The sequence below is a fragment of the Ciona intestinalis genome, chromosome 8 (genome assembly GCF_000224145.3).
Source record: "Ciona intestinalis chromosome 8, KH, whole genome shotgun sequence".
Classification (NCBI taxonomy): Eukaryota; Metazoa; Chordata; class Ascidiacea; order Phlebobranchia; family Cionidae; genus Ciona; species Ciona intestinalis.
The window spans coordinates 422,396-436,709 of record NC_020173.2 but is presented as its reverse complement, the minus strand read 5'-3'; the positions used below and the strand labels follow the sequence as shown (position 1 = coordinate 436,709).

Genomic DNA, 14,314 nt, shown 5'->3' with positions numbered 1-14,314 from the left:
AACGTGAGAACGAAGAATGATGGATTACATTTGGGCTATTTTCGAATAGTTTCCCATAGAGCCAAATCAAACGCATTGAATTCGCCGCCTTATCAGGGTTTTGTTGAGTCACCCAGTTATAGGGTAGCCTTCCTTAAATCAACTTTGCGGTTAAACCTTACGATATTAAGTACAGTTTGCGTAAGGGATGGTTTACAACGAATCACTGTTTGCCGACTGTCGCGAGTACTTGCGGGAGATATATGATGGCTACAATATCCAGAACAACAAACGACTATATGTATGTAGCACCTGTGGAATAAGCAACAATGATTGTTAGTGTGACGTGACTTTAATTAAGTCGGTTCTGTTTGTGTTCGTACAAGCAACCTGCTGGGGTGATGAGACATAGACACATTCGGTTAGTTATCTATATCAGAAATCTGGACAGCGCCTGTAGCGAATACACAGCAGGTTAACATTAGAAGTAACATCCGTGACATTGAGTTGGCGCTAAGTTAAAATATGCAACCTACACACAACACGCCTATTACTGCTTCAATTAATTTGTTTACACAAGTCAACTTATTTGCATTGATGTGGACTCTTATATATTTTATAGGTTAAGAACAAAGGGCTAAAGTGCGTAATATTTGGGTATATAAGGTCATGTGTTTATAAGGCAACATAATGACTGGTATAAGCCAGTATACAATATTAACATTATTTCTCATTAACGTAGATTCATTTCATGTTCTTTAAAAATATGCTTCCATAACCACAGCAGAAAAACTTCCATAACCACAACAGAAAAAGAAAAATCCTGCTGCGGCCACTTAAAATACGTAGTCGCAAAATTGACCATAAACACTTTTATTGTAGGTCATGGTATTTCATCTACCAACAATGACCAGGGGTAAATATTCTTTACCTGTTATGATGTAATAGCAGAAGCTTGAATCGTATACTTTCTGTGCGTCAGCACACGATTTATAATCTTTAACATACAAACGTTTCTTTATTTAACGCGTTTTTATGATAAACAACTGTTTTGACTTGACGTTGCCACACCAGATATATACAAATATGCTTTTACTTATCCAGCATGTTGGTTTTTCTCAGTGTGAACAAAACATGAACAAACACACCAATGTAAATTTGACTCTTTATCTTATTTGCGTCTTTGTCCATCGAGTAAAACGGTGGGTCCTTTTCGTTAATAAAGTAAACTCCTAGCACGACCTTTTATTTCGGTGACCACCTTATAGCGAATAAAACCGGCAAGCAAAACTGTAAAAAATAGGATAAAAAGTGAAAAAAATCACGCAATATGTCCTTACAAAATAGTGAGATACGAATGACGAAATAAATACGTGACGTTCCTAGAAAGTTGCGATTAATTTAGGTGACGATAAAAGTTGTGCGGAAAGTCCCTCGCCTGGAGCCTATGACGTCACAGGCCCTTGTTGAAGTAGACATCGCTAATTTGAAGTCCTCTTTTGGCGATATCGTCCTGCAGTTCGGGTTCCAGCCTTGTTACTGGCATAGAGCTGCGGTAAGGTAGGCCATGTTAAATTAATTGCGATTTTCGATAAACCGGGCTTACGGTGCTGTGCTTGCAAACAAATTATCGTCGCACCTCCATGTAGCACGGCTCATAAACTGCGTGTGGTATACCTGAGTTTGTGTAAATCGTACACACATTGGATATGAGCTTAGGTAATGACTTCATTTTCTTCGAATGCTGGCATTTAACGCGAATTGAAACATGCTATTCTCGGAAATGAGAAGTTATGCCGTATTTGCGTGTTTGTGGTGGGAAATGGCTGCCAACTGCGATTAAACCAACTTACACCAAGTGTACGCATCGTTATTTCTATTTACGAGCATTTCCAGTGCTGCCTTCTACGCATAACAGACAGCACTCTTAACGTAAAGACGTAGTTATCTGGAAACCCTTAACTAAACATGCTGTATAGTAGTTTGTGATTGGTTCACTAAATCATATGTAACCAAGGGGGTGGGGAACGGACTACGTGTCATGTAATGTCAAACCTTTAATAAGGTGTTAACTTTTATTGCGGATGTGTGCATCACAGCGGGAATTTATTAGTGGCACATTATGGGCGAAATTCCAACCTATACACAATAAAATGATTTTTCGCAATTTTTATAAATATTAAACAAATTATGTATAATATAGTAGGGTAGGGAAAGATGGGAAACCTCTGGGAAAAAATATCTAAATATCCTGATCTTGTTTTAAACAATTAACAACGGTCTATAAGAATCGCGCGAATACAGTTTTTTAATTCTTTGAATGTTCTTTCTTTACTACCAAATGGGACGAGAAAATAGAATAAAAAGGTGTCCCATCTTTCCCCACACTACAATATTCCAAATAGCTGGTATAGTTTAAAACTGATGGTATATACTGCTCGTATATAATATTAGAAAAGTAACTGACCTGCGCTGGGGGAACAAGGCACAGCACAAAGGTGTGGCGAACACGAGTCTGAAATGTAAACGGACATTGATTAAACTGTCAACTATGAAGTGTGCAGTTGCCAAACGTTCGTCCAAAATGTGGTCGCTGTCAAATTGAAACATGAAATTTAAATTGCTAAGAAACTTACGAAAGTCCGACGAGGCCGACTTGTATTGGTGCGTTCATGTACGGGAATCGCTGGAAAATGAAATGGAAAATTAGATATATACGACAAGATAAAATTCCAAAAAAAGGAGCAGGCCTAATTTAAATCCATGCCATTTTGCCGCTGTTCCAACTGTGACGTAACTAGTGAACTATCAGAAAAAATACGACACTGATACGATTTGTAGATAAACACTCTCGACAACAAACAGTGCCTTCCACCGCCCTATTCAGCTAACCGCCCTGACGGTTGCGTAACCTTATAAAGATAAGGTGACAACGATGTGCATAAACGTGATGCTGTGGAATGCTTTATTAATTTTGGGTTGATACGGAATCCTTAAGTGGGTCAGTTGGTGAACTTGGTATATGTGTACGGATTTTCCGATGACTAAAAATACATTTCTAAAATATTACGTTGTTTAAGTGGGTTGTCATTTAGTCAATGTATGATACGGGACGCTGTAAGACGTTTTATTACATGGGCCCCATTCATGGAAGTGAACCAAACGCAAGTTTTTTTTTCATTGTAGGTAAAAGAATGCAGGATATTATTTATCACGGGAAAGTGCCAAGGGGTGTGCGGCCAGATCAGACAAAAAGTTTTTCAAAAACAAAATCTGGCGTTCACGAATTGATCTAAATTTTTTAACAAAATCTCAATTAGTTGCAAGATATCGTCGGTTCCTGATGTAAGGTTCTCATTAGACGAATCTTTGATTGCAATCGAGTGTCAGTGGTTTGAATTAATGCGCATTTGTGGTTTTGTGCAATCCTACTTGGCGAAAATCATGCGAAATACGTGCAGCGTTATTAAGATAAGATAAGATGAGCATCACAGTGACATCGTTTGACATAGAATTGCCATCAGGGCAGGAAAGTGGTGAAAACACCACAGAGTAGGTGAAGGGTCGTTCGATTATGGCGGTATTTCGTTACATTGAACAAACATACGTTCATTATTAACAAAACTGTAGCACACTTGTTTTCGTTGAGACTTTGAGACATGATTATAACCTACGTCCGTGTTTTGTCACAGAAAACGACAAACAAGAAATCATATTCGTTTGTTTTACGTAACAAGCAGTGCGTCATGTTTTAGTAATGATGGCTCAATGGCTGTACCTGTGTTACAACAGTCTTTCACGGTTTTAAACACAAAGAATTAAAACTAGTATGTTTTGCATTTAGCTTCTGTAAGACCTTGGAAATGCCACTCACGACAAGAACTCCAGCTAAATTAGAAATATAAACCATAAAAACGGTGTTTACCTTTAAAAATGAACCCTTTGCCAACTTGTTCATTATCACAGGAGGAATCACTGGAAATAAATGAAGATATCTAATATATAAGCTGTAAATACTGTGATTTTGAAAACAGGGAAATCTATAGTGTTCGTGCCTAAAATATTATGAAAAACTACTAGTTTCAGTTTGCCTAATTTTAAAATAATGCATATTACGTTATTAGGTTACATTGTGCTGCATGGTCACAGTCTCACATAATTAATTTATTAAATAATTTTATGCGGGTTTACCCATTCCTGGCACAGCCATTCCTATTCTGGATACTGTAACTTGGACGATCGCTTTTTTCGCCGCATTCTTTGACTCTCCAACCACTTCCCCATCATGTGTGCTTATAGTTATGCCTTCCGTCAACTCCCTTAATGGAATGACTCATAAAATGTAAGATTAGACAATATAGTGTAAAAGGGGAGGGCAGCACTCTAGCTAGTCGTTTATTCGAAAGAAAATTAATCTTTTATTTATAATGATACAATTAGTTGGCATATCTTGAAATATGTACTCAGTATGTTTAATAGAGGTGGAATTTTTGTTCTAACTAGTACTTGTACTAGGTTTTAAGCTTTAACACTATAATACAATTTGTTCAAACTGTTGGACTCTTTTTATAAATAATAGAGTTTGGTCTAGATAAGATGGGAAGAATATGCAGTGTAATGTTTGGGATAAGAAGAATATTGTACCTGCTTCTCATCATTGGTATGTTGATGCAGTTGGCACTCGCTACTGCTGCAAGTGGTACAAACCGACCAACGAGAGCGGGAAGTTTCTGTAGAAAATAAAAACATAAATATAAACCCGTTTATATAATATTAACAACTTCTGGCATAAAAAGTAACATTTATTTTATTTCTACAAAAACCCAGATTGAGTCTTGCCACATAAAATATTCGTTTAATGAAATCTGCAATATGTTTTATGCAACAAAGATCATACACAACGACTGGTAGCAACAATAGAACTCTGTACCCCATATTGTTGATACCTGTATATCGTAAAACATAGGGTGGCTAAAAGCCACTTTTTTATTGTGATATACTGTTTTAACTGCATGATGATTTACTTTTACAGTCTTATTGCCTTGACCAAGATATAATGCACCTTTATTACCTTAGTCATGGCGTTGAGTGCCAATGCAGTAGCAACAGCTCCACTAGTAGCGCATGCATACGAGGTTAAAATTCTCCTACAAAGAAACATTATTATAATTTATAATAAAGAAAAATGAACAAGACACTCACTTTGTTGAAAGAGGTGCATCTCCACTTCGATTGGTATAGTTTACAATTGCATTGAAAGACTGATTTGCCCACTGCCAGAATATAACAGCTGGTGTAGTTCTGTGGGATTATATATTTTAGTATATATGTTCAATGTAAAACAAATATAGTTTGTTTCAAATCAAAATAGGGGTTAACTCGCCCACTGTACAGGTTGCAGCACAATTGTAAACAGCGCTCACATCTGGATCTAAGTTTGAAGTTCAATGCATCCCATTTTTGTAGGCATACGGGTTCTTTGGTTAGACAGCTTTCGGCAATTACCTTAACTCAGTAATGCCATTACTTATGGTTATGGGTAAGCTAAATTGTAAGCCATACATAAAAAAATGAAAAAAAAGGCAAAAATTAATCAGCCACAAAGTTACTTATTCGGTAACACGGTTAACACCTAAGCGGTATAAGGTGCATAAAACAGAACACTTATATTATAATGTGACTGACGCTCCATTACATGAGAATAAATAGGTTGTACACGGTTATTAACATAGTGTCCCTATGATACTAACTTGTAAAATGTAAGCATGCAACCAGTGATAGTCATGTTCATTGGGACTTGTGCTGACATACGACCATATAGAATCATCTTCTCTTTAGTATCAGGATGGTAGGCGCTGTCATATCGATATTTTGCTTTCCATAAATCCTCCTCTGTAGTCCCAGGTGGAATTGGTTCATTGTTTCTTAAAAATAAAATTTATTTATTGTAAAAGTATGAAATGGTTGTCTGTTGGTTTATGTTGATTCAGTTCTTTTCATACATTTTTGACATCTTATAGGTTGGTGTTAACATGGATAAATTCATATGCAACTGCAAAAATGTTAGTATATTTTTTATGCATAATAAAATACTAAATGCAGTAAGCCAATATGTGCAATAATGTTTTACTTGAAGGTGGTAACAAGCTTTTTGGCAGCTTCCAGGTCGTTGCTGGACAATAAAACGTTCATTGGATTTGTCACTGTGGAAAAATTAATTTGTTTTAAAAAATTATCATGTAATTGCATTATAATGCTTATACCAGTGAAAAAATGCTTCGCTCTTCCAACGTAATCTTCCTGAGACCATTTTGGTTTTGATAAGTCTACATGACTGAATTGATTTATTTGGCTGCTTCCTTCCATTACAATTGTCTAAGGGTGTAAGTTATGGCTTTCTGATAAAAAATTGTAAAATATCAGTATGACCTTCACATGAGGTATTGCCTAACCGGAAAACTGGTATCTGTCGTAAGTAAACAAAGTAAAACAGCTGAGTTACATATTTTTACCTTTCACCTTTCCACCAACCAATAAACGTACTTTTTTAAGTGGGTGTGTCTGGGGCGTGTTATCAGCCGACGGAACCACGCAACAGAAATCGAATTTTGTTTTATTAAGATATCTATAGGATTCATGAGAATAGAAATCACAGACGGTCACGCTTGAATGCGAACAAGAGAAAACATTTTCTCATTTCAGCTGCTATCGTAACCTATTTCGGGTTTTTACCATTTTCAGCTGTCGTGTTCTTGTTAAACCTAATCGAAACGTTTTCTTGACGATTGTAATTTTTACTGAGGTTATGCTGCAATCAAGGTCGGACGCTGAACCCTAAAAAAGTCCAACTTCAATAAGTGTCTCGGAAAGAAATTTAAGATCGATTTGTGTTTAAATTATCGAAAAAACGCCGGGTATAAACAATTATGGAAGACGATAATCATGGTGAAATCTCCCAAGATGACAGCATGGGCCCAAACAACGGTAATTTTTTTTTATAGCGTCTTAGAAATAACTAGATACCAAAAAAATGAAATTTTGTTTTGTATTTAGAAGATGCTGGTGATTTGATCTTAAATGAAGAAGAAGCAGTTGAAGAAGACCTAGCTGTGGTCGATGATGAACAAAATGAGTTGGAATCATCGGAGGAAGAAGAGGAGGGCGGTGAGATGAACAGGATCGGAGTTGGAAGATGGAGGAATTTCCTTCTTCACATACATCAGGGTGGGCATCTTCCTAGGTGAGAAAAAATTTAAATAACTGCAAGGTTTTTCAGAATGATCAAGACCTATTCTCTTTCATGTTTAAGAAGTCCACAACTTACTTGTTTAACACTCTTTACTGATCCATTTTATAGCATTTTTTGTAAAAACTAAGAAATCTTCTGTGATTTGTGAAACTTAACTTGATCAAAACACAGATTTCAAAACTTTGGAAGGTGGAGGGGTTGGATTGAAAGACATCTGAGACGAAATAATGACAGTAAGTCACATTGTTTGTATGCTGTTGTATTTGTATACAGTGCTTGTGGTTATGGTAATCTTAATATTCTCTAGTTTGGTATATATTTTTTGGACTTTTTGTAGTTAAAGCTCCCAAAAGATTACAGTTGTTGTAGGAGTGATTGATTTGATTAAAGTAATTAATTTCTATAGGTAACTGCATTGATTGGGTACTAGGTACTCGACTCTCCAGGATTAAATTCCAGGTCCCAAGACATGTTAAGAGTAAAAATTGATTTGTTTAGAATGGATCAGAATATTCTTTGTTTTACCAGACAGTGATCCGGAAGATGATGATGAAACAGAAAACATTAAAACCCCAACAAACATTACTTTTGACAAGAACTTGCCTACTTCACATTCAGTTAGTAATGTTTTAATATTAATTAATTTTATGTTTATTCAGTAAATACTGTAAATTGTGGATAATTTTTCTTGAAACATCAGTAACCGAAATGACAATGAATAAGTACTAAAACTTGATAAAAAGAAATCAATACCATGGTATTATAACTTTTTGCTTAAAATCTGATTGTTTGCTTTTGTACTTTAGTACCTTGGAGAAATGGAAGATTGCAGCGGTGTGCCATACCAGAAGGAAGATAGTTACATCACAATGCCCATTATGTATGTGAATGACTTTGTTCTCATACCGGGCCAGACACTTCCACTTCAGATTGCCCGTTTTAATGAAGTTGCTCTGATACAGAGAGTAATGGAACAAGAGGATAAAACATTTGGAGTTTTGACAGCAAAGTAAGGGTTTGTTGTTGCAAATAGAGAACATGATACATTCTATAATTACAAGTTTATGTTCATTAGTCCCTGATCTTTGCACCATGAGATTATAGAATATGGATTCGGAATTATGATTTATTTATTATGAATATTATTATTAGAAGTTTTTTGTTTTATCTTAAGTAGGTCTATATCAGATATAAAAGTTCCTACTGTGAAATCATCACTTTATTTCTTTAAACTGTACACAACCATCAGGTCCAATGTTACCCTTTATCCACCACTTTCTCCAACAGCCCTACAATTAGCAGTGGAACACAGGTGACAAAAAACCTCTACGACTTTGGTTGCACGGCAGAAATTCGGTCGTTTCGTGAAACTGATGATCATGAGGTCACACAACTTCGAATTGTTGCTGTTGGCCGACAACGGTTTCAATTGATGGAAAAAAGAACCCAGCTTGATGGGTGAGCTTCGTGTAGGGTTTTGTTGAATGGGTGCATGATTGTATAGGTTTCATTGTTTACAGTTTTTTTTCTTTGTAAAAGAAGCGAATATAACAGTACCTACCCCTGTGCCTCTCAAAGTTTTGTCTCTAACCTTAAACACCTTAATTTTACCCTCTAAACAAAGTAAGTTAAACAATGTGGTCATTTGGGGTCATGACTCATGATGACTCATGATTTATATTGTTGCAACCTATCTGCATGTGTAGACTAACTTATCATAGCACCATATGGATAACCTTATTATAAAGTTGACTATCATTGTAATGTTGTGTATTCCAGAAATGTGTTGGCAAAAGTAAAGATAATATCTGACATTGATCATCAATCTTTGAATAAAAGTCTTGGTTTATGTAGAAATTGCCAACCCACCACTGCTACTAATGGTGAGCATTTGTAATTAAAACTTCTGTACACATTATTGTATAAGAAACCTGCATGCATTTTTGTATTTAAAATTTTACTTTCTCACATCTGAAAACAGGAAAGTATTTTGGGCTATTTTCTTATGGAATACAGAAGTATATTAAGACCATTGAGTGTTTTCAACATTGTTTTTTCCCTTGAAATATATTACGTGGCTGAAGTAATGTTATTTTTATTTTTTTTATTTTGTTGGTTGATTTCTAAATTTACATCCGAATGCTTCATGTAGAATTTGTTTTTAACATTGTATTTTATTGTCACATCAAAAAATCATTTACTGCAGTGGTTCTCATTTTTTTATGAATACAACACATCCTGTAAGTCTGTTTGATGCACACCTGGGAACTTGACAGAGCACATAACAAAGTCTATTGTGCAGTAAATAATAATCTTTAAATATTATTTACACAGAATGTGGTGATAGTCTCTCAGCGTCCCAGTTTCCCCTTCAGAGTAATTACCAACATACATGGAAACATATGAGAAGGAATGCATGGAGCACATCATGGCAACCGTGGGTGCATCGTATGTATGACGTGGTATGTTATCTTTAGATCAAACTCCATAGTATTGTTATCCAAGGTGTTTGGGCAACAACAACCAAAAAGATGAGCTGTTTGAATGTAAATTAGTTAAATTTTATAGTTAATAAAAATTCCAGGTAAGCAAAGCACTTATGTGACTTTTATATTTGCACATAAACAAAACATGTTTTGTGCCTGTTTTAGGCTTGGGAATAGTATCAGCATATTTACATGCTGGTATTTATATTCTCAAAGAAATGTTTTTCTGAAACTTAAAAAAAATCAACAGAATGAAATTAGAGACTGAATAATTATGTCTCTTTACCTGGTGTGACTTGTAGGTTGGCAGACATGGTGCATATCCAGCACATTTAAGAACTGAATCCGATAGTTCCCAAATTTTGTACACCATGCAATAGAATGCTGCTAACTCAATTACAAATTGAACTGAATTCTAAGTTTTAAACACAACAATCTTGTTAAATAGTAAACTAAATGTCATCTTACTCTGGAAAGTTGGTCAGAAGAAATTTACATTTTATGTAACATTATAAGAAACAGATTTTTTTAATATATAGCATACAACTACAAACTCTCCCCGTGTTTCTTACTTGTATGGTTCGTATGGTTTCTTCAGCTGTCACCTCCATACTTGGTCGATTGCCACGTCCAACCATCTTGCGCTGTAGTAGCTTGCTGTTCTGTACATTAACTTCGTCATACATACGTTTGTTCATGTTTCATTGGATCTTATTTTCTTTATAAATTTCGTTTAGTGTCATACTGTGGTAGCCAGACAACAACGTGGTTAACATACGAAGCACACATGGTGTTAAAATGTCTTTTCAAAATTTAATTACATTTATAATATCAACATATGACGTTACCTTAATAGGCACCATAATAATCGATAATAAAAACGTCGCAATTAGAGGTATGAACATGGCGAGTACGAACGAGGATGCCGACACTTTACCGCCCTCTTCTTTCCAGCAGATTTCGCGTTCTTTGACGGTTTGTCTGCAACATACCATTCTTCATTTCGATACATGCGTGTTAGGACTGCTTGTCGTTTTACTCAGTTGGTTATGAACTATTTTACTTGAATACAATGAACACATGATAACACATGCATGTTAGGTGTACACGCAAGTGTAGTAAACCACACAGCAGGCGATCGTTCAATTAAAATCAGAATACCTTAATTTACCTGAAAATCTTGCAGCATTTTTCAGATACCCTTCTTTTCGAATTCTTTCCTTGGTTTAGGAAAACTAAACCTTTATTTGTTAAGTCTGCTATTTCCTTTAGTTGCTTGTCCAATTCTTTAACTGAAATGTCAGGTGTTTTTGAGCCTTGCGCACCTTCACTCGTACCGGTGTCGTCGTAGTATTCATCAATCACATTAAAGCGATCACTCGGTGTGTATCCGATAGAAGGAACAAGCTTGTACGCATGGCACCTTCCGCGCATGTTTGTCTGTGTAAACAAAACCCACTTTAGCCAAACCACGTAATTAAACAACATATTGTATGCCAGGTTACTAGCACCGTTTTTAAAACAATAAACGTCATATTTCCCGCACCTTATAGTGTACCTCCATTTGCCAATTGTAAGCATCCAGCTCACTGCGTTGAGATACGACAACAAACAGCGATGGTAGAATCAGCTTAAACATGATTACAATCAACCAATATACTCTGTCCTTTGATTGATCTGTCCTGTACAGACCACCAAGGGTAAACACCCTGTAGCATAAACCATTACCACCCATTGCTGTGCAAACGAATTCTGACACTTTTTGATTCCCGAAATCGATTAAAGCAGTGGTGGCCAGGAAGTAATTGTGACGCAACAGAGCAATAAGTCCGATCGCGACGATCAAAGTCGCAATTTATAAATACAAATCATGAATTATTTATTGAAAACACCACAATTGTGCTCCATTAACTAAGACCGAACGATCTCGTTTCCTGACAACTGCATACGATCTGTGTCGGATTTTTTCAATTTTTTGCCACTTTTGTTTTAGGATTTTCTTCGCTTAGAGATCTTTAAAGAACTCCGGGAATGGAATGGAAGACTTCTAGAGACGCAGTGTCCGGTTGGTGCAACAGATTTCTCCTTTTGGGTCGTTACGATGGTCCCATTAAGTGTCGAGCGTCGATTGTTTCTTTTACAGCTCCAGAGCGCCGTTCAACGGTTACGCTGCGAACTGAACCTTCTCCGCAAGGTGGGAGAATATACTTTCTTTTTATTTTTTGAGATTTACGTATTATTTTTTACAGTCCACCACACTCCATTGCTCGCATTGCTCATTACGCATCGCTGAACGCAAAGACGTGTTCAGCATGTCAACATCTGGTCCTATGGCTGCATATGTAAACCCAGGAGGGGTGGTACACGAGACACTCACTTTATACAAAACCACGAGCCTTGATCATGTTGGGCGACGATCAACGGAGCACAGCTGGTTTCCAGGGTTAGAACTTTTATAATTTGATTGGGTAAACCATTGAATAACCCTATAAATGCAATGTTTAACGATTACAAAATTGTCAAGTTATTTGACTGAGGGCTAGAGCATCACAGTAATGGGGATAATTTTATTAAAACTTATTTAGTACAGATTGTTTACATTTAAATGGTAAATAAAACAGAACCCGGTAAACTACTGTTTAATAACAATTCACATCTGGTTTATAACTGTCAGGTACGCGTGGACGATATGCGAATGTCGGAGATGTAGTCGACACATGGGTTGGAGGTTCACCGCCACCAACCCCAACCTTATACCACAGAAGTTTTGGGGACTTACCCGTTCCGCTCTTTCACCCCAGGTGGCGGACAGTGATGTCATTGGTGATGACGTAGGTGACAATGATGACGCGTACGGTTCCGCCATGTTCCGAGAACGGCCACCGTGGATCCCACAGTTGTGACGACATGTTGCGCTTATTTCTTTGATTCTGCTATTTATTTAAATAACGTAAAGTTTTTTTCTATTGTACTATCATCCCATGCGCTTGACAGCAGCATTACCCTAATGCTCTGTCTAAAATTAATTTTCCACATGAAATTCAAAAGCAAAATTGCTTTAGACCTATACAGACACATGGGAAGGATAATTATTGTTTCACCTGGTTTTATTCTCGTTACAACGTTCCTGCTGTATGTTGATATAGCAAAAGTTTGGTGGATCAAAAACGTCGCTTAATACAGTGACGAAAAAAAATTGTTACGCTGAGACCAGCAGTTCAATTGGTAGTGTTTTAACTGGTCAGGTTCGCTCAATATTTTGATTATATGTTTCAAACATGCTGTCTGCCTAGTATTGTTACCTTTAACTGACTTGCATAAATAATTAAAGGTCATGCGATTGGCAAACTGATTCCCTGCTTGGGCCAATCTTTGTTGAAAACTGTCACAGAAGGCTTAGGCCCTTAGGGGTTTTTATTGGTTACATGTTAAAGTGTTTGGTACATAATTGAAGGCTGTTTTTGATTTTTTTAAACAACAAACCTTATGCATAATATAGTAGGGTGGGGGAAAGTACGGGACACCTTTAGCGCATACTGTTCAAATATCCTGATCGTGTTTTAAACAATTAACAACGGTCTATGAGAGTCGTGAGGATGTGGTTTTATAATTTTAAGTTTTTTTTGTTTACTACCAAATAGGACGAGAAAATAGAATGAAAATTAAGGTGTCCCATCTTCTCCCTCCCTACTATACGCGCAAAAATTTAACTTTCTTCATGGCAGCGATCACACCGTATTAGTATGTGTTGTTAGGTTATTTTGCGTTGACGAATCAGCCTACCCCATTGATCTTGAATTATTAATGACGATCTCGTTAGAGATAATGTCGTATTTAAAGATACGGCGTCGGTTTCTTGCTGGGCGCATCATCAAATATGTAGCATTCCATGATGTAATGCTTCTAAAATACCACACATATCGGCCAGCTGCCAAGTATACCTGGTGTAGGCCTATATCTCGATTTTAAATATTATTTTGTCTGATGTCATCTTGTAGAATGTATGCATGTATTTTTCAGTATAAAATACAGTACGGTGGGGTAAGACGGGACACCTTTTTGTTCTATTTTCGCGTCCTTTTTCGCGATTTCGTAGTAAACAAAAAACATTCCAATAATTATAAAACCGTATCATCACGACGCCCATAGACCGTTGTTAATTGTATAAAACGCTCAGAACATTTGAACAGTAGCCTATGTACTAAAGTGTCCCGTCTTCCTCCCTTCTACTATAATATGAAATAAAACATTAGAATTAACCTAAAAAGACATATGCAGTGAAGGATTATGCCACTTGCAGGGCTACTAATATTTTAATGAGTTAATTATTAAGTGGTTATATTGCAGCAGTAATTAGCCTACTCGTCAAGTTCAAAGCAAGTGGTTATGTTCCACGATCTACGGCACGGCACCTATCTGTGCAATGGTCCAACTTCAATATATTTTATTATTGATCGATTATAGTGTATGTTGTTTTGATGCTCCCTTTCATAACGATTTTGCTTTTGCCATCGCGTCGAGCTTGGCTGCCTATATTGATTTGTATCATGAATGAATGAATGTATTATCGTTAAGTGTCTTACCCAATGACACATACGAC

The 14,314-nt window shown here is 36.4% G+C and overlaps 3 protein-coding genes across 4 annotated transcripts; 1 reads left to right on the top strand and 2 right to left on the bottom strand.

Moving 5' to 3' along the window:
- Nucleotides 1–1,132: 1,132 nt before the first annotated feature.
- Nucleotides 1,133–6,326, bottom strand: LOC100185094 (sideroflexin-1; the record flags this gene model as incomplete). The annotated part of the gene is given in 11 exon segments (XM_002127728.4): nucleotides 1,133–1,529; nucleotides 2,447–2,494; nucleotides 2,616–2,665; nucleotides 3,905–3,954; nucleotides 4,171–4,298; nucleotides 4,624–4,709; nucleotides 5,051–5,126; nucleotides 5,182–5,280; nucleotides 5,730–5,903; nucleotides 6,110–6,182; nucleotides 6,243–6,326. Coding segments are annotated over 11 exon segments (965 nt in total), but the record flags the coding sequence as incomplete, so codon positions are not given.
- Nucleotides 6,327–6,647: 321 nt separating this feature from the next.
- On the top strand, nucleotides 6,648–13,066 carry LOC100182737 (protein cereblon). 2 transcript variants are annotated; one of them, XM_002127896.5, is made up of 11 exons: nucleotides 6,648–6,963; nucleotides 7,033–7,219; nucleotides 7,400–7,461; nucleotides 7,757–7,845; nucleotides 8,035–8,237; nucleotides 8,516–8,686; nucleotides 9,008–9,111; nucleotides 9,563–9,690; nucleotides 11,708–11,908; nucleotides 11,964–12,157; nucleotides 12,389–13,066. In XM_002127896.5, exons 1-11 carry the CDS (start codon nucleotides 6,906–6,908, stop codon nucleotides 12,615–12,617), a joined length of 1,626 nt encoding a protein of 541 aa, XP_002127932.1. In that variant the 5' UTR covers nucleotides 6,648–6,905; the 3' UTR covers nucleotides 12,618–13,066. The 2 variants fall into 2 exon arrangements, with proteins under 2 accessions (XP_002127932.1, XP_018668400.1); XM_018812855.2 differs by having other exon boundaries at nucleotides 6,667–6,963; nucleotides 7,036–7,219.
- LOC104265875 lies at nucleotides 9,388–11,668 on the bottom strand. Its single transcript, XM_009860912.3, has 6 exons — nucleotides 11,261–11,668; nucleotides 10,886–11,154; nucleotides 10,563–10,695; nucleotides 10,287–10,376; nucleotides 10,001–10,129; nucleotides 9,388–9,764 (listed from the first exon to the last, which is right to left on the bottom strand). Exons 1-6 carry the CDS (start codon nucleotides 11,447–11,449, stop codon nucleotides 9,702–9,704), a joined length of 873 nt encoding a protein of 290 aa, XP_009859214.1. The 5' UTR covers nucleotides 11,450–11,668; the 3' UTR covers nucleotides 9,388–9,701.
- Nucleotides 13,067–14,314: the final 1,248 nt, after the last annotated feature.